This window comes from Xiphophorus hellerii, chromosome 21, assembly GCF_003331165.1.
Source record: "Xiphophorus hellerii strain 12219 chromosome 21, Xiphophorus_hellerii-4.1, whole genome shotgun sequence".
Lineage (NCBI taxonomy): Eukaryota > Metazoa > Chordata > Actinopteri > Cyprinodontiformes > Poeciliidae > Xiphophorus > Xiphophorus hellerii.
The window spans coordinates 18,587,845-18,607,459 of NC_045692.1; the positions used below are offsets into that span (position 1 = coordinate 18,587,845).

A 19,615-nucleotide genomic window follows, 5' to 3' on the forward strand; every position below is an offset into this window, starting at 1 on the left:
AACGACGTCTGCAGCGGCTGCTATATTAACTTTGGCCCAGACTGAGCCACAGTTAGCCTGGGAGGGCGACAGTAGCTTTAGCTGGTGATGCTTCACTCATTAGGAGCTCATAGTTGCAGGTTGTCTCTAATTTAAACATGCCTATTTTTTCTGTCTTTTACTGTTGCAGTTCTAGCAGCTTTCTTGAGCTCATCGGTGTTTGGTTTTGTTGAAGATCTCGATGAAACGTAAGTGATGCTTTTCTAAATTCAATTTCCAGCTACAATGCCTGATTGAAACTTGACCATGTAATAATGCAACTTCCTGAGTTTACAAACATGCTTTGTAAAACCATGTTTTGTATGCATGGTTGTACAGTGATTGTTTAAGGTGTTTACATCTGAAAACGTGATACTTGTTAATGTGATGCATGACTTATATTGGCATTTTGGAAATTGGAATACAACATTTCAAAATGATGTTTCTCTACATATTTTTCATTTCAATCAAGTATACAAAAACAATTATTGTTTGTATTCTTATTAAGCTTATTAAATAAAACCTTCTATATTCTTGATCCGGTGTTTGCATGAGCCAGTTACCGGTATCAAGATGCACCATAGTTTGAAAAACAGTACAATTTTGCAAAGATTTTCCTTCATACCGTTCCCACAGTTTAAAGTCCTTTAAATGAGAAGTAAGAGAAAGTAGCCAACCAGCAAAGCCACAGATTTCTGCAGCTGTGTGGAGTTTAGAGTAATGTAACAGTCCCCTCTGCCCCATCTGTTGCTGCCAGTTCAAAGACACCCGCTACACATTTCTGTTGGTTATGAAAGAGAAATTTGACTGTTTGGGAATACCTCAGCTTACACAACATACTTGTATGTGAAAACTAAAACAATCACCTTTTCCCTCATTTATTAAGGTAGCAAAACAAAGCAGAACAGCAAGAAAGCAAAATATGCCGCATTGCAAACCTATTTTATTCGAAAGATGCATGTTATTAATTACATATTAATGCTTGTCTATACTATCAGATAAAAGTAACAAAAAGAAATGTTACTAAAAACAAATAAAACTAATAATCCATATAAAGTTGCTTAATGAACAGTAGGAAAAATGGTAGCTTCCAAGTTTTTAAATGAAGACAATTAGATTATGTTATAAATCTATTAATATTTCTTTTAAATACTTGTCTTAACACCACATACAGTACATCACTCAAAGAGAGTTTTTTGGTGTCTTTAAATATCTGTTGAATAAGTACAACTTTCTGTTTTTTTTCTGCGACAGGTTTAAAGACACCAGGGAAAATGACATCTGGCTGGTTGATGTGAGTGTGACATTTAATACACATACAAACACAAAGTGATTCATTGAATCCATTGAAGTGTGGTTAACGTTGGGTTGAGCACGCCGCTGCCCGGATCATCGCTTGCGGATGTGGTAGCTGCTGGGGAGGGTGTGTGTGCACCGTCCTCTGTGTTGGTGATTAGTTAATAAGTCAAGCATGCGGAGAAAAGCCCCGGGGATTGGAGCGCTGTGGTGTTTGGGTCTGGGTCAAATCAGTGGCAAACGTGCCTTACCAGCTAGTTTGGTCTCCAGGAATCACTTCTGTTAGTACTGTTATTGGAACATTAGTGTTTGCATAAGCAGTTGCAACATGGGAAATATAAAGCCGTTTATGGTTTTCACATGACTGGAAGCAAGTTTTAGGAGGTAAATACTGATGTAATGTTGACAAACATTACTAAACCATGAATTAACTATGTTTAGTTGGCAGACTGAGTTCAGTTTCACTGAGCACACCCAGGCCTGATTGCTGCAAGTCCTATAGAATCAAGAAATCCTTTAAACATAACCTATCTGACCAATTAATACAGTATTAACTATTCTTAAGTGGCTTAAAATTTCTGTTTAATCTTGCAAAACCATTATTATGGCTTTTATACTTGAGCAAAACACAATTACAGAGATATCCACAATTGGATAAAACACCGAACGATGTTGAGCCTTCCTAGGAGGGGGTGTGGCCTACCAAAATGACTCCTAGAGCACATCCACGACTATCAGGACATTACAAAAACCCAAAAGCAAAATCTAAAGCACAGCAGGCCTTACTTGCCTCCACTGAGGTCACTGCTCGTAATTCTACAACAAGACAAAGATTGGACCGAAACTCCATAAGAGAGTTTCAGGGTGAAAACAGAAACGCCTGCCCCACTTTTCCTAAAAGCATCTTGTATTTTTGGAAAATCTTCTGTGGGCTTATGAAACAAAAGTTTTTGGAATCTTACCAAAGAATTCACTTGCAAATACATTATCCTATATCTTAACATCAATTATGCCCCTCTGACTTTAATAATATATGTCTTAATAGATTGCACAATAACACCACACAAAACCTGTACTTGCACTGGGCGTTTTTTAGTCATTAGAAATGAATGAATCAGGACAATGAGGTGTGAACGGTGGTGCTTTAGAATTTTCATTTGTATCGAAGAGTTGCAGCGTGAAGGCTTTTGTTTTCAGAGAGATAACTTTCCTCTTGTGATATCTTCCAGTTCTACGCTCCATGGTGCGGTTACTGTAAAAAACTCGAGCCGGTATGGTACGACGTGGGAGCAGAGCTGAAAAGCTCGGGGTCACCGGTGCGTGTTGGGAAGATGGATGCCACTGCTTACTCAGGTGAGTAAATCATTTTATAAATTAAATTTATGTAGATAAATATCCTTGTTTTAACAGTAAGACTAAATTAGATGTCTACCTCAAGATTTAAGAAGACAATGGTGTAACTATTGTTTCTGGTGTAATGTGAGTACTATTTTTATGAATTGCAGGAATGGCTTCAGAGTTTGGTGTTCGAGGCTATCCAACAATAAAGCTGTAAGTGTTTACTTTTTATTTCACATGGCTACTAGCAATAAGCATTAAATGCAAAAACACAATTTAAAAATTGCCATAATTCATCTGTTTTTGAAAAACTTTGCACACATCAGTTGTGCATTACTAGTTAAAAGAGATTCACCAATTGTGGCCAAACATAATGTAGGATCAACTTCTAAAATAGTATAACATATGGACTATTACAATTGTAATAATTTTATGTGTAGCATGTATTTATTAAGATTGTAATAAATAGACTTACGCATTAATGTTAAACACAATCTAAATTTAGTAGTGTTCAGGTTCTTGAGTTGTTTCTTAATTGCCAGGATGCCTGTGCATCCTTAAAAAGTCTTAAATTTATGCTTCAAACAAGTAAAGCAAACTCAAGTCATTCTGGCATCTCATTAAAATGACTTTAACTCATAGAAAGAGTATGATGCGACTACTTTTATGCTTTTTAAATGGACTTTTTGAAACCTTGTTATGTCTTTATACCAAAATTACTCATACTTAAGTTGTTGTAACTAACTGATGTTACTTTGATCAACTGTTGATTGGCAGGACAAGTATCAAAATACTCTTTTCATTCTGTCAATTTAAAACCTTTATATGCTGAACATGTAGCTATAATGCTATTCTCATCCTTTTTTGTTCCTTTGCCTTTTTCTAATTTGTGTCATTATTAGAATCGTGTGTTGCCTCTGTTTGTGTCTCATCCCCTGAGGGCCAACCAGTGGAGATGCCCTAAGATAACTAACTGTATTCAGGAGGGAAAAATGTGTTGTTGTGTTTTCCTTGAGGCATAACTAAATGACAGGCTCTGTTCACACGTTTTGTACTTGAATGTGATTACATTTGGCTTTCTCAGATGCTGTCGGTTATATGTTAGAATATTTAATGCTCAGTTTTGTTTTCCAGCATTATTTACAGATATGCTCCATAATCCCTTTCGTCCTGTTGGTGCCATTTTCACTGATCCCGTCTGTTGTAAGAAATGATTTCTTCTTGAATGACAAGTGACATCTTCCCCATTAAATCTCTGGCTCTATGTAGACGCCAGCTGCGTAACGGCAGAGCGCATGTTGACATGAGAATAAATGATCAGGGTCTCCTCCATGTGTTTGAAGCTGGGCCATTTATCAGCAACGCTGCCATAATGGGCTTCCCATTTGGTTTCTTCAGGTTCATTTGGGAAAGTGCCACAGGATCACGGCGGGGCTCATGACATTAAACCTAGCAAGTGATGAAACAGGCATCGAATAGCACGAGATGCCTCCCTTGATGAGAGAAGGAGACTTGATTTAGAGGCTGTTTGCCCCTGAGCTCATTAGGCCCTGTGAGCTGATGAAACCTTGGTGATCCTTAATGCGTTCTGCTTGTTGGAGGAATGGGAGATAATTAGGAAAAAGGTTATTTTGTTTTTATTTTCTTTCTTGGTGCTATATTTTAGACTAACCTGACTTTTTAATGTGTTTTTTTTTTGGTAGTAAGCCCACCTGAAGATGTTCTAATTGGGACAATACTGACAACTGAAGCTGGATTTACTTAACAGGAATATTCATCAGGTTTTATGTTGATCATTTAAGTTCAAGTTATAATTCAAGACAACTAGTGACTTTGTGTCTAGTAAACTGTACATATCACTTTAACATTTGCAAATAAATCCCCAGGGCTATGACATGTTAAAAGAAATCTACATTTTGTATCAATATTTTGCTTTCTTTCTTTCTATTTAGCACGAACTATAATTTTTTGTTATTCACATTGCTGTAGAAGAGCCTGCTCACATTAAGATTCTCCTTAAGTAGAAAATTAAAGTTGCTTTCAAAATGAAAGCAGCACAACTGGATTTGTGTGTGAATTTACAGACTCGTTCATGCTTAATTAAAATTTTTTTATGTGACCCAGTTGAGGAGATGTAAGGGGCATGGCCTGTGGCTTATAAAATGTTCAAATATAATATACACTATCGTATTCATTTTTGATGACTGTGGCTTTAAATGGACAGCATTGTAAAGCTGATCAGGCAGTAAAATCCCAATTGGCTTGTAGAATTAGTTTGTTGAATATTTAACGTTACATCTGGTGTAGTTTTTTTTTTTTTTGCTCTAAAGTTTAGGTAAAACATCTGGTCAAATACCAGGACTCCATGGAACTACATTTCTCTCTGTGCATGAGTCATGGCGTTGATGTTAACAGGGTGTGAAGAGGTGGGGTGGTCTTTTCTGGCGCACATTTAAGCCCCGAATACCAGCTGAGCCTTACTGAAATTCTGCGGTACGTCAGAGTACTGATGCTGACTCTGTGCAGGCCCTAATGGCCTCTACCAGCGTGAGCGGTTGGCATTATCACACCAACATGTTAATGAGATCATTGGGTTTCAATGGCCTCCGGAGTCTCTCAGTGCCACGCTGCACCTTTGATATCTGTCTGAAAGTGAGAGCCATAGCATTAACAGGCAGCTGACGAATCTGCAGGAACAGTTTTATGAAGTTGATATTAATGTGGGAGGAATGTGTCAGGGTTTTTTATTCTTTATTGAATCTCATGCATAAAGTATTAGCCCTACTTTGTAAGTCTGTATGTGTTACTTTAAAGCCTAAGTTATATTAGGACATTTATTCTGTTAAGCCACCAAGAATCTGAAATGCTGTCTAAATGCATCATTTTAAGCCTTAATGTAAAGGGTGGCCTAGAATAAATCTCTATTAATGTGCAGCCAAGATGTTATTTGCAAATTACTTATCAGTTTATGACCAAATCACATCAGGTTACTGTCTTTTTGTTGTATACATAACACCATATTACAGAATAAGAACATTTCTCTGGGATGTAGAACAAATTAGTGTTGAAACCTCCCACAAATGGATGAAACCACAAAATAGATGACATGTAAAATTATAGTTTCACAGAGGAATATATTACTGACCAGAATTGGACAATTTTTCCACTTGATGGTATCTAACCACAAGAGGAGGGAAATTTCTGCAACTTTTAAGATCTGACCATTACATCAAATCAGTGAAAACATTAAATACAGTAATGTAGGATTAATGAAAAGTTTGTTTATTACCTGTCTTAAAGGTTGATATTTTGAAAAGATATTTGTAATCTGACAAGTGAGCATCAATGGAATGCATATTATAATTTATTGATGTTAAAAATAATGTTGGCGAGCGATGGAAAAACAGTTTTAAAGCTTTTTAGATAATTTTCTAAAACATGCTGAGACATATCTGCTGTTCATTCAGGCTCTGTGTGAGAACAAGGCGAGAACAGGAAGGCTGAAAAAGTATTGTAAAGTTGTATTTTTATGAGCTTTCAACCTATGCATAATATGAAAAATGCAGAAACTGGAATGATTATTGAAAATTGTAGAGTTAAGGTAAAACTCTTATTGTTTGAGGAATACACGCACATAACAGAGTTTTAACAATGTTTACTTTAGTAATCTCTAATAGGTGATGCCAACTCATAAATTGATAAATTGATTAATAAATTTGTGTCAGTTTAGTTTGACGCTCTTGTTACTACAAAACTTGAGGATTTTTCCAGAAGGTTCTCATATGAAAATTCAAAGCTGGCTTTTAATACGGATATCTTTCTTGCGTGGTTGTCTTGTCGACTCAGCCATTGCATAATACGTCCATTTCCCTTTCCTTCAGAAAGTCTTGGGTTCCTCTTGCATTATGTTCTGGGTCACTGTCCGTCTGTGCTCTGGCTGTGAAGTGTCATCCAAACAGTTTTGGAGCATTTTCCGTTGTTGGAGCAGATGGTTCATCCCTGAACAGCCAAGAATTCATCTGTCGTCTTCTGTCTTTTTAAAGAAAGTGTCTTGTGACCCGTTGTAACAGGAAGCCGTGACTGTCTCTACGATGTCTCATGCTGAAAGTGGATTAAATGAGTTGTCTGAAACCTTTGTTGTAATTTTAACTGAAGAATATGTTGACATTTATCACATTTGTCTGAAAAATGTTGTTTTAGATTGAGTTTGAATGTTATTGTGGGTTTTTAATTTGATATTAATAACTATTTTTCACTTTCTCTTAAATGTTGTACATTTTTTTTCTCTGGAATAATTACCCGGAGACCCCTTAGTGAGTTTTCATCACTTAGCTGGATGTTGTGAGGTGTTTTTTTTATTTTTATGGAGACGATGCTTTCATTATCTACTGTGGTTTTCTTTAATGTTGCTGAACTCATCAATGTAACAGCTAGTTAATTTGGCCATCAAAGAGATGGGCTCGCCATCTCTTTGATGGGTTTGTTTTAAGTTTTAGGCCCAACTCTCTAATATCATGGCAGCCTTTATTCTAAATACCTCCTAAATTTGGAATATGAAATAGCTCAACTTAAGCTATTGAATTTTGACTGTCTGATGGATTTGTTAGGATTTCCTACTAGAAGCAGGAGTGATTTCAGGATTTTTCAGACACTGATAAGTATAGACAAAGAAAGTTGGAGAATTGAACATATCTGTCTTTCTAGAGTATTGTCTAAATGTTCTTTCCTCTCTCCCTCTCTCTGTCCTTCCTTTCCATCTTCCTGGCTCTTTTCTCTTCTCCTTTCCTCATGTCCTTAACGTCCTTCTTGCTTCATTGTGCCTCTGCTTCTGTGTCTCCATCCTTGCTTCTTTCTGTCCATCTCTCTTTCCTTCATTCCTTATTTTTGTCTGCTGTTCTTCTGTTCTTGCTTTATTCCTTTTGTATTGTCTCCATTTGTTATTTCCTTAATAATTTCTAGTTTTTCCTTCTTTCCTTGTCTTTTAATCTGTCCTTCCTTACCTGTGTCCCACAGTTACTCCTTTCTTGTTGTCCTTTTTTGGTTCCTCTTTGTGTTCTATCTTTCTTTCCTTAACAGCTGCAGTTGCTTGAACCAAAAGTGAAGCTTTCCTGCAGATCTATCATTAATTTATTAATTAAATTAATTAAATTAATAATAGATCTTTTTTTTTTTTGCATGATCATAAATTATTTAAAAGTCTTGGCTTTGAAATGTGTTTACTTAGGGTTTAGATAACAGCTAAAAGAGCTTTATAAGGATTCATGTGTGACAATATGACTTTGTCTACATTACATCAGTATTTACCTCCTAAAACTTGCTTCCAATCATGTGAAAACCATAAATAGCTTTTCACCCCTGCTTTGTCTCTGTCTTTGTTGTGCAGGTTAAAGGGCGACCTTGCCTACAGCTACAAGGGACCCAGAACAAAAGACGATATTGTGGAGTTTGCCAACAGGGTGGCAGGGTGAGTCTCAGACCGAAACAATATGACATGCAGCTAAGAACTCAGCAGAACTTCCCCCTTTATTTTCCAAGTGCCACATGCTGAGCCAATGAAAGCTCATCCAAGCCTGCTTATCAACACAGAACACAGTTGTTTCATAGCTCAGCGGATGCCTCTGATGCTCCACTTTAAGCCATTGCATAAAGCGAGCCTGACAGATTTTCTTCTCCTTCAGGGGGAAATCAAACTCCATCCATGACAGAGGGGATGATCAAAAGCTTGGCCCCAACTTGAGAGGGGGAAACATTTTTTCTCTTAGCAAACCTCCACTAGGTGGAGCCATCAGTATATAAATCAACAGCTTGACTTCCCTGAAAGTGCATGTTTTCTCTGTCTCCATTTGAGATAACGACCCATCGAAATAAGTTATATTTTGTGGGTTTTCTTCCTCCAGACCAGCCGTCCGGGCTCTTCCCAGCAAGCAGATGTTCGAACACATGTTGAAGAGACACGATGTTCTTTTTGTGTACATCGGTGCAGAGTCTCCTCTTAAAGTAAGCACCACCCATGAAATGAGACGTTGTTTTTGTTCTAAGCCTTTTCAGAACAGACACAGTGCTGAAAATGTAGACTAAATAAATAAAAATCACGTGTATCTTGCCCTTTTATTACTGTTGAAAACAATTAAAAGCTGATTTTTTTTTTCTGTTTGCAGGAGAAGTACAACGATGCAGCGTCTGAACTTATTGTTTATACTTACTTCTTCTCAGCTTCAGAGGAAGCTGTGCCTGAGGTAAATCATTTGTTTGTGTATTTTTCAGTTCAGTGAAAGGACTTTTGATACAATTTTGTTAGTGCTTTTTCTATTATGTCTTTTTATTACTCTAAAGTAATTTATGTTTTTGTATTCTTAGTGGATTTGTACCCATTAGAACACACTTACAGATTAGTTTCTTCCAGATGTATTCATATCTCTTAAACCTTTCCCTGTTGATGAAGGTGCACATGCTGCATTCAGGAGCAGCTGGTACACTCGGTTGTCCGTATATCAAAACAGCTCCAAAGTGATTGGAACATATTTTATTCTCAAATCTAGGTGTGGTCTTATTCTGAAGTTTTTAAACATTGACATTAACTGTTTCAAGTGGTTATTGTATAATTTATCTGGTACACCCCTATTTATTTATTTTTTTACAAATAAAACTCTGAAAATGTGGAAACATTTATATTCAGTTCACTTTGGTAGATCAGATGTGACAGAAATTCAACTTTTATGCCTAGATCCAAAATGAAGAAAATCTGTCCCAATTTCGATAATTTTGGGTGATCGACCAATATTTATGTGTGAAACTTATCGCATCCATCTATCTTATTTATCTCTGCAAAGGTCTGAAAATCAGAAACTGTTGCCATTTTCCCTGTAGTAAGAGAAGGATGACTGACAGATCCGCCCACCAGGTCACATCTGCGCATGTTTGGTTAATAATAGTCACCCCCACTGTTGCCAACTTAGTGACCTTGTCACCATATATAGTTACTTTTCAGACTTCTCTAGTGACTGGAAAAAAAAGACAAAAAACCCCCAACTAGCTACAAATGCTGCAGCTTCTTTCAGTGTTATGAGATTTTGGCCTCGGTATGTCAAAAAAAAAAAAGATATAAAAACTGGTATCTGCCAAAATCGGAATGGACTTTTTAAAGATTGTGATTGGCCATAAAACTGCATTCAGTGCATCCTACTATATGAAGAGGAAAACTACCATGCTCATCACCCTGAACACATTACTACGACTGTGAAATGTGGTGGTAGCAGCATCATGCTGTGGGAATGCTTTTCTTCATCAGCAGTGGGGAAGTTGATTCTGACAGAAACCCTGTTCGATGTTACAAAAGACTTTGTACTGGGGTGAAGGTTTGCCATGGTAACAACACTAAATATTAAGACAGAACTAAAATAGAATAGTCCAATTCAAAGCTTATTTATGTTTCAGAATTGCCCAGTATTTACAAAGTTTTCTCTTTGGGGGACATAAAGCAAATGTAAGCCACACTTTTCAAACTTTACAGTTTATCATATTGCTCTACTTTCTGTTGGTGTAAAACATGAAATTCCAAATAAATGCCCTGAAGTTTGTAGCTGTAACATCACAAAATGTGAAAAAGTTCAATGTATAAATGTCTAAAACTGTATCCACTGCACATATGCACAGAAAGTCTCACAAAAATTCTGAACTATCCCTTTAAAACTGCTGTAAAAAGGCAGGTCTTTTGCTAAATGTAACAAAACAAGATGATGTAAACCTCATAAATTGTTCCATGCTTTGTTTTAAATCATATTCTTTGACTTTTATAGTTTCCTGTAGTGTTTATGTTACAGTTGTTATGATTTATAAAGTTGTAGTTAAATCAGCTTCAAGTGATCTTTTAATGACAATGAAGTAACACAGGGTTTTGTTTTTTTCCAACAGTCCGTGTCTTTGCCAGAGCTGCCCGCAGTCGTCGTCTTCAAGGATGGATCCCACTTTACTTATGATGGTAGGTATCTTGTTACTCTGGTCTTTGTCTAACACATTCTCCCTTGTCTTGTGCTTTTTCTTCCCGCTGTTGTTCTATCATTTCCCTCACCGCACAAGCTTATGGTGTGCCCGGCTCATCATAAACCGGCCAGGGCTCTGCCCTCTATTATAGCCATGTGGTTAGTCCAGGGATGTCGTGGTAGTTTGTCTCTGGGCGGACGTGCATAGCGGGCCTTGCTGTTGGGGCCTGTTCTGAGTGGGCGTTGGAGACCGCGGTTTCAGAAAAAGAAACAAGCACCGTGCTCGTTCGCTGTCTACACAGTTAAACAAAGCTGAGAACTGAACTGACACTGAAGCAACGACAAAATCTGAGTGAAACGGTTAGATTTCTCACAGACAGGCTTCCTAGGTAGTCAGAAATTTTCTGGAAAACTGTGGATTTTGATCTCAGGTGTGGACATGAGTGGAAAAATACAGTAGAGAGTGGAAAATATGTGCATTTATAGACCTTATATTCCATCCATTCTAAGCTTTGGAGAAGTAGTTTAGGATAAAAATGCTTAGTGTTGATAAGTATATTCAATGCTTATCAAAAATAAGATTTACTTCTATTAGTCAGTCAAATTGATTACATGTAATAATGACTTATAGTGAACAGTGACACTTTAACATTTATTCCTGTTCTTAATGTTTATTAGCAAATTAAAAAATGACCTAAAACAACATTAAACTGAGAGATCTCTCTCGTGGAAATAGGAAAAAGAAAAATAGTTTATGAGACATGGGTACCCATCAGTTTTTCAGAGTTAGAACACTGTACTGTGGTCCAGCTCTTGGGTCACCTAACAGCAAACTGGATTGGGTCTCAGCTCAGCCCACAGGGAATCTCAGCACACAGCTGCTGTTCGACCCAAAGGCCGTTCTGTTTGCAAGATATAGCCGCTCGCTCTTCTGGCCCAGATCATTGGATGGTTTCCCGCTTTGGATAACGGCAGAGCCAAGTAAGAGATGAAAAAACAAACTATTCAAGAAGTTGCTGAGTAATGTCGATCATTTTGAGGGAAAGTGAGAGAAAACGTGTTGTTACAAAAATCATTCTACGTGAACAAAAAGAAGAAGATACATAAAACTCTCCTCACAACTGAGTTCTCACAAGTTAATCAGGATTTGTCTGGTCTTCCCTCTGGTTTCTGTGTTTTTCTCTGTTTTACTATTTATTTTTCTGAGTCATCTTTCAATCTGCTCTTGGGGTCAGACAACCAGGGATGGAAATTAGAAACCTACTGTATATATTTTTTCACAACCTTAGAAAATAGGAAACATGTAAGTAACAATTAGCTGCTTTTTCCCAGTCCAGTTTGGGAGATTATTAACTAAGCAAGGTCATGAAAATATGAATTGAAGATGCCATCGGCAAGACGTAAAAGATTGTCATCACTAACTGCAAGAGTAATGAAAAAAAGTATTTGTAGAGGACAGCTCAATGTGTTTGAAAGGTCAAATCTGAGGTGGACTTGGTTGCTACAGATTATAATTTCGTGTGACCTTTCTTCCTTACTCTTTGTTGGTTTTTTTCTTAAAATCTGGATTCTGTACAAATATCTTCTAAAAATCATTGCTTACTTAGTTTTAATATTCACAAGTTAGCTTAAAGGAATGGAAAACTTCAGATTTAAATCTTAAGTATGGCAAAATGTGTAAGAACCATTCAAAGATGTTAAGAGGAGCTGGAATTATTCTAATGCTTAAGGGATTCACTGATTCCTAAGGAGATATTAGTTTCTGAAAAAATATTAAGTTAAAACCTATTGATATACATATTTTTTTATTCTTAACCCTTTAAACATGTATATTTCCTTTGTGACATTCATTGATATACTGGTCAGTCTTTTAAAGATAAATGTACTTGCAAAAAGAAACAACCAGAAGATGAAAAATGTTTGCCCTCAAATATATTACACACACATTCATACAATAATCTAACATTATGTGTGACACACCAGAAGACACACACACTAGCTCTTGTTAAGAGGAATGTAGTATCAAAAATGTCATTTTCAGTGCTGCTTAATGGGACATTTCTTTCAACACAGAAATGTCTGCTATTGTGTAGGTTAACCATTTAAGGTTTGATTGATTGCAATTTGAGAAATTCAAGCTGTATCTCTCCAACAAAGCCAAACTAGCTTGAAAATAAAGAAACAAATATTACAAAATGTATTTAGAAACCCATTTACGCTTTTCATCGCAGCAGTGTGAGTCTACCATGTTGCTTCATTATGCGTTGAACATCAACGCCGGATTCTACCTCAACAGGCAGCCTGAAGCGGAAGTGAAGAGCGTCGAGGCACAGTGCCAATACAAACGGCCCCCAGTAGTGGCTGTTGGGAAGGTTGGGTACACGCCGCACGGCCCGCAGTAAAAAATCCATCTGTGTTGGGGTCTTGTAGCCCACACCCAACTGCTCCACCTGAGCACTGCAGAACATGGGCTTGGTGCTCCAGAACCGCAGGAGCAGAGGCTCGCTGCAGCAAACGTTGACCACAAAAACGCCACACTCAGCAGAGTCCTCCAGGACCCTGATGCAGAGGATGCGCCTGTCTGGCATTGCCATGGATGCGGCGGATTAAACCTGTCAAAGATGGAGCAGCTAAACTGGATGATAAAACGACCCGCTGCGTGCTTCTTTTCTCCCCTGTTCTAATCTCTAAAAGTAAAAACACGTTTATTATCGAACATCACCGACTGCAGCTCGTCAAGCAGTCAATGACAGCAGAAAGAAATCCTTCCACTCCTCTCGTCCACTTCCAAGTCCTTGTTTTTGTTTCTTCTTCTGTAGCTCCACAGCATCTGTTTCTGTCTGCTTTGCTTTATTTCTCAGACTTGTCTCGCTTAAATTGCTCTGACTTGATCCTTCATAAGAGAAGAACTGATCCTAAATCATCTGATGTGGTTTTCTGCATCCCTCACTTTGCATGACGCTCTGTCAGAAAGTGTTTTATCAAATGTAATTTGGCTGAACTTCCATGACGCGTTTGCATAGCTGTCCAGTTTTATTTCAGGCAGTGTGGATGTTGCATTGAAGTTTTCCCACCTTTGAGACTTGCGCATTTCTTTCATGTTCCAGCCACAAAACTGTGAACTGGGTGGAAATATGTGATATAGGGTTTTTAAAAATTAAAATCTATAAAAATAAGTTAAAATCTGAAGGTTGTAGTCTGCATCCTGATTCCCTCTTACTTTGTTAGCCCTAAATTAAATGCAGTGCCACCAGTTCCCTTCAGAAGTAAGAAACATCACAGCACTGATTCATCCATTATCCAAAAATTTAGTGTGATAAACCTGCTAAAACTGAGAGGCTGAGCAAGGAGAGTATTGATTAGAAAAGCTGCCAATTATATACTATAGTACTATAGTAATCTGACCTTTATGCAAGACTTGAAAGAAGGGAACTCCTGTTTAAAGTCATAAGACGACCTAATTAAAATCAGAAGTTTTTCCAAACTTCTATGTTTTGAGGTCACCTAGCTATCACTCACTTTGATACACAGTGTTTGCTTGTGGGGATGCTTGTCTTCAGCAAGGACAGGGAAGCTGGTCCAGGTTGATTGGAATATACATAAAGTTAAATACTGGACAGCCGTAGAACAAATCTTAAAAGGTCAAATATCTGAACTGTGACTGTAAAACAACACTGGAAACACAGCGAAACATGGCAGGAGCAGCATCAAGCTGTGGGGATGCTTTCTTGAACCATCTTCCTTGACAAATAACTCTTTGCTCTGTCCAGGTTGACTGGACTTGAACTATTAAAAAATCAAAAGGACAAAAGTTGTTGGTCTGCCACAGACATGAGTTGGACCAAAATAAAAGACAAAGAAGTTTGTGTTTAAAATGCAGAACAGTTCAAGGGATATGACCCGTTTGGCACAGCACTGCGTGGCTTTCATGTTCATCTTTTCATAAGCTGCAGTGTTGTTGTTTTTTTATCTCCTGGCTTTAGAGGCTGGCTCTTCCTAGGATATGCAAACAATATCTTCCCCTGGCAGTTCTATTTTTTTTTCTTTTTTTTTAGATTTTGAGTTAGTTCAGATTCAAAAACGCTTATTAGGAATTCACTGCTGCACCTCGGTGCTCTGACTGTGCAGGTCTGTGTTGTTTTAAAGAAGAGTTCCCACTGAGCAGAGACACGCTGTCCAAAAGCCAGCCCTCACTTTGTGTAACGTGATATTTGACACAGTGTTGTTTTAGCTTTGATTGCCGTTGCTGCGCACTTCCCAAAACAGCAGCATCCCGCTTTTGAAGAACGCCATTAAAATATAGTCCGGCACAGAGCCTCATGCATATTTAACAACTAAAATCCTCAGTGCCGTATTGCTGTGCTGGTGTAAGCTGTTACTGTGCTGCAGGCTCTCAGTAGTGTTGATCATTATGTGCGTGTGGATGAAGACACTGACCGACATGGTCTGTTTTATTACATTATCTTTAGGATAAAAGTTGTTTTTGTCATTGCTTCTTTCACAAGATTGGCATATTCCAGGGGTTCCAACTCAGTTTGGAAAGTTTTGGAATCTTATTTCAGTACTTTTCAGGTTTGAATTAGTACAAAAAAAATGAGCATTGAAAAACTTGTTCTTCCAGATTTTATGTTTTCTTTGTGTGAATGTTGTGCTATTTCTTCTACCTTTTTTCTTTCTTTAATCGCTCTCTTCCTTTTTGCCATTTTTTGTTTCATTGCATGTGTCTTTCCTTAAGTGTTTTTTTCCACTTTCTTGTGTCCTATTATTTTTCACTCTTTCTTGCTTTTGTCCTTTTGTTCTACATTTCATCCTTCCCTTCATTCTTCCTTATGTTCTATTGTTATTTCTTTGCTCCACATGTGAAATCTGCCAACTGTTCATATGCAGGACTGAAAACCCTGGAAGTTCCAGTCTGGAATTTTTTTTACGTGGAAAATGTGTTTTACAATCCTAATTTGCCCTTTTTACTACTCTCAGTTGCATCAATGCTTTCTTCTAATTTGCATCAGTGGTTAATGGTTTGATGGTGTTGCACCTTTTAAGGAAATGTTCATAAATGTGGCTGCCGTGAAGTAGAACTTGTTTCACATCTGCTGATTGGGTTCATTTAAAGTAGAGACTGAATAACAAGTCATAAAAATGACACTGTTTAGATAAGCTGGAAACAGGCAGTGTTTACCTCTGATTATTTGAATAGGGCGAACATGCTGAAGTAAAAGCTAACAGATAACACTTTTACCTTTGCTTCCGTTTCTTTAGTTTAATTTAGGTTTAATGTGAATGAGTCAGTCCTTGTAAACAACAATGTTAAAATGCTACAGTACTCTACGTTTACAGTAAAAATGGAAAAAGCTTTTAAAAATCCTTGCTTTCCTTCACTTAATGCTATAGATGACAACTGGATGAGAGCTCAGCCTTTTTATGCAACTGACTGGTCCTAGCTTACATAGCATCCTCCACATTTATTTGCATCTCTGGTAAAAGACATGATGTCACATAAATTAATTTTCTGCCTGATTTGAATGGCAGTTCTGTAGTATTTAATAGTTCACGGCTGTGTGGAGGACAGTAACTTAGCATATTGTTTTTCCATCAGGCATTGACAGTGCTCCATTTACAGTTGAACAACCAACCAGACTGTGACAGATTCTTTGTATATCAAATCTCCATAGCATGAGAGCCGGTGTTCTCTTATGCTGTGTTTACGCATATGTTCACCATTTCAACACAGTTTGTGGAATTGCGTGAATTGTTACTGTAATGGTCCAATTATAAAGTTAATTATCCTCATCCTGAAATGTTGCATTATTGCATTGCTATTACTTGACCTCATAGTGAACTGAAAGATGGCACAATGTAGAACAGAGATTTGAATTGATTGCAAGCCTTTCCAGCCTGAGACTAAGTATTAAATCAATAACCATTAAGTTATAAGAGATGATGCTGGATTGTGGATTGTGTATGAAGTATTACAAAACAAACACAGGTCAACTTTTTTTATTATGAGGGAAAAAAAGGAAAATTCATTAAGGTGGTGTAGCACAAAAGTAACTCTCCAGGTTTTGACACAGCATAACCCCGTGAATTTCACACCATTGATCCCATTATACAATCACTATTAATAACAGGAGCAACATGGAAAAAGCAACACACATTCTCTAAGATGAAACAATAGTTGCTGTTTCAAAAAATAACTTTCAATTCAAGCATACTTGGCATTTTATGAAACAGTTTCTCTCTTCTGGTCGTCCATATCCGAGTGGCCTTCGAAGAACCCATTTTCCGTAGACCAAGTCATTTGACACATAAATGCAAACATTTTAAAAAGACTTGCATAAATAAGCAATGCTTAGCCTGGTGGGGACGCAAGGAAACCCTGGTGGCCCGCCAGGCTTATAATACACGGGGGGAAACCCTGAAACAGATTCACAGGGTATTCGGTGGGATGGGGGTTTCTACTCTTGATGTTTGATCTAAATTTTAGAACTTGGTAAAGACCAGATTGTTTATTCATTACATGCTATAATTAACAAAGGTTGTAGGATTAAAAGAGCCTTTCATTAGAAGCTATAACTGTTAAGTTCATCTATAGCATTACCTTGAAATCTCATGGTAATCCCTCTAATAGTTGGTGTCATTTTTTATTCTTCTTATCCATCAGGTCTTGAGCGTCAGATCTCATTTCCTGCTCTCATTGTAATGTGTCTTAGTGCTTTATGGATGCTTGTCACATTATCTTATTCTCTGTAACGGAAGAAATCTTTTCATTTTTTACACCCTTCTTACACTTTATGTTCAACCGTCTGTCTTTTCATCCTCATCAACCTTCTGTCTCTGTTTAAGTTCTCTTTGATGAAGCTACTTTCCCTCCTCTGCTTTTCTCCACTGTCATTCTGTTTCTTTCTATTTGCATAGACTCCCAGGTCTTTTCTGCCATTAACCTTCATCCTTGAAATGTGTCAGCGCTCCCTCCTACCTCAGCTCCAAACTCTGACACCAGATCATCCCCTCTCCATCCACTGTCTGTTTTTATTCCCCTTCCTTCCCCTCATTTCTCCATGTTGTCTCCCCACTGTGCGAACTCTTGGCTGACGGGCTCCTGTAGGGCAGCATGAAATTTCTGAGCCTCATGCCCCGAGAAGAGAGCGACTCTAATTTGATTCAAGGTGAAGCAAGTTGAGTCGTGTACAAGAGCTTCATCAGATGGTACAACCTTAAAAAGAACGCGACCCCCACCTTCTTTTCTCGATTCACTCTCGCTCTGTTGCTTCTGGGGAAAAGTTGGGCAGCTGCATGCTGTCTATAAAGCCAAAACATCTGTGGGAAGAAGTCTTTGGAATGTCTACCAGATCGACTGACTCAGCAGGCTTTTACAGCAACACTCCATTGCCTTCGCATAGCAGTAAGGCTCTGGGAGAAATGCATTCTAATGCAACTGTAAGGAACAGCCTTGCACATTTAAAAGCGTGTTCGAGGGTTTTAAGTTGTCATGTTTGGTATTGTGCCCCCGGCTCCTTTGAGGCCCTGCAGCATGAGAATCATGTTAAAAATTATCAGTGTTCCTGTAATTACTTAAGTGGCAGTGTAAAGGTCAGAATAACTTATTAACATGTCATATTAAGGTTCCGGCTACATTTGACAGTAATTATGTGCATCCTTTTGCTTTTCTCAGCTTTTTTAGTTTCTAAAATGCCTCACTGATCTTGTTCTATAACCCTCATCCTGCCTCCAGATGTTTGTCTAGAAATGATTTTTTTTTTTCTTTTTGTGCATGACATGCATAAGATGCAATGCCTTGCAAAAAATATTATTGTCTTTGACCTTATATCCTTTGAATTATTTTCACACTTGGTGACATTTTGTCAGGTCATGACTGCAAATCTTGCTATATTTTATTGAGATTTTACACGACGGACTATTACAAAGTGGCACATAAAAGAAAAAAATGACATCAGGTTTTTTAGAGTTTTACAAGTAGAAATAAGATAAGTGTGGCATCCATTTGTATTCAGCACCCCTGACTCAGAATTTTTCAGAGCCATCTTCTGTTGCGATTACTGCTTCAAGTCTTAGAAATTGCCACTATCATCTTTTCACATCTAGCAACAAAGGCTTTCTTCTTTCAGGAATGGTTCAAGCTCATTGAGACTGTTCAGGTTGTACCACATATTCCGCATTGGATTTAGGTCTGGACCCTGATTGGATCATTTTAACACATAAATCCGATTTCATCTAAACTATTCTATTGTGTGTATATAGAACTGTATGTTTAGGGTTATGAACCTCCACCACTCAAGTCTTTGCAGAATCAGATTTTCTTCCAGGAGTGCCCTGTATTTTGGAATTATATTCCACAGAAAAATCAGGGACTAGATGCATCTGCAAAAACTGAGCTGTAGATAGCTGTAGATTTTTAGTATGAAAGATGCTAAAGTTCATGAAGACTGGTGTGAAATTTACCTGGAGAGAAAAAACGAGATTTACGACAACATGGATTTATTGTAATCAATATTGCCTTAACAAGATTCAGCTGTTATATAGCAGTCACATGTCTTACTCATATTGCACACCCCTAAACGATAGCTTTCTTCTTCCCACTTTTTCTTCAAGATCAGATGTGCAATGTAAACAACTAATATTTGTCCCTTTAATACTCATAATTCACATGAGCTGTGGATCTCTGTAGTACCTCCACAGCTAAAAAAAATGTATAACCATAGTTGAACTAGATTTTATTTAGGGGCATCAGAGTGTAAAAAGAGCTAAAGACACAGCACACCAGTTTTTGCCTTTTTAAAAACAGTTGGAAACTATGTCATTTTCTTCACTCTTCACAATTATGAATTGCTTTATGTTGGTCTTCCATATATAAATAATATTTCCAGTTTGTTGGCTGTCAAAGTGGTTTGTATACTTGTCCATAGTAGTGTATGCATTAAAAATAGTATGAAATTGTTTTTTCTTTCTTGCTTGTTGTGATTGAC

The 19,615-nt window shown here is 37.5% G+C and overlaps 1 protein-coding gene across 1 annotated transcript in view; it reads left to right on the top strand.

Annotated features, from left to right (window-relative positions):
• tmx3b (thioredoxin related transmembrane protein 3b) overlaps positions 1-19,615 on the top strand; it is a 46,992-nt gene that overhangs the window by 267 nt on the left and 27,110 nt on the right. Inside the window, exons 2-9 of the mRNA XM_032552155.1 lie at positions 170-227; positions 1,273-1,312; positions 2,544-2,667; positions 2,820-2,865; positions 8,036-8,116; positions 8,550-8,649; positions 8,811-8,888; positions 10,564-10,630. Of these exons, the coding sequence (XP_032408046.1) occupies positions 170-227; positions 1,273-1,312; positions 2,544-2,667; positions 2,820-2,865; positions 8,036-8,116; positions 8,550-8,649; positions 8,811-8,888; positions 10,564-10,630 (594 nt within the window). The remainder of the gene's footprint in view (positions 1-169; positions 228-1,272; positions 1,313-2,543; positions 2,668-2,819; positions 2,866-8,035; positions 8,117-8,549; positions 8,650-8,810; positions 8,889-10,563; positions 10,631-19,615) is intronic.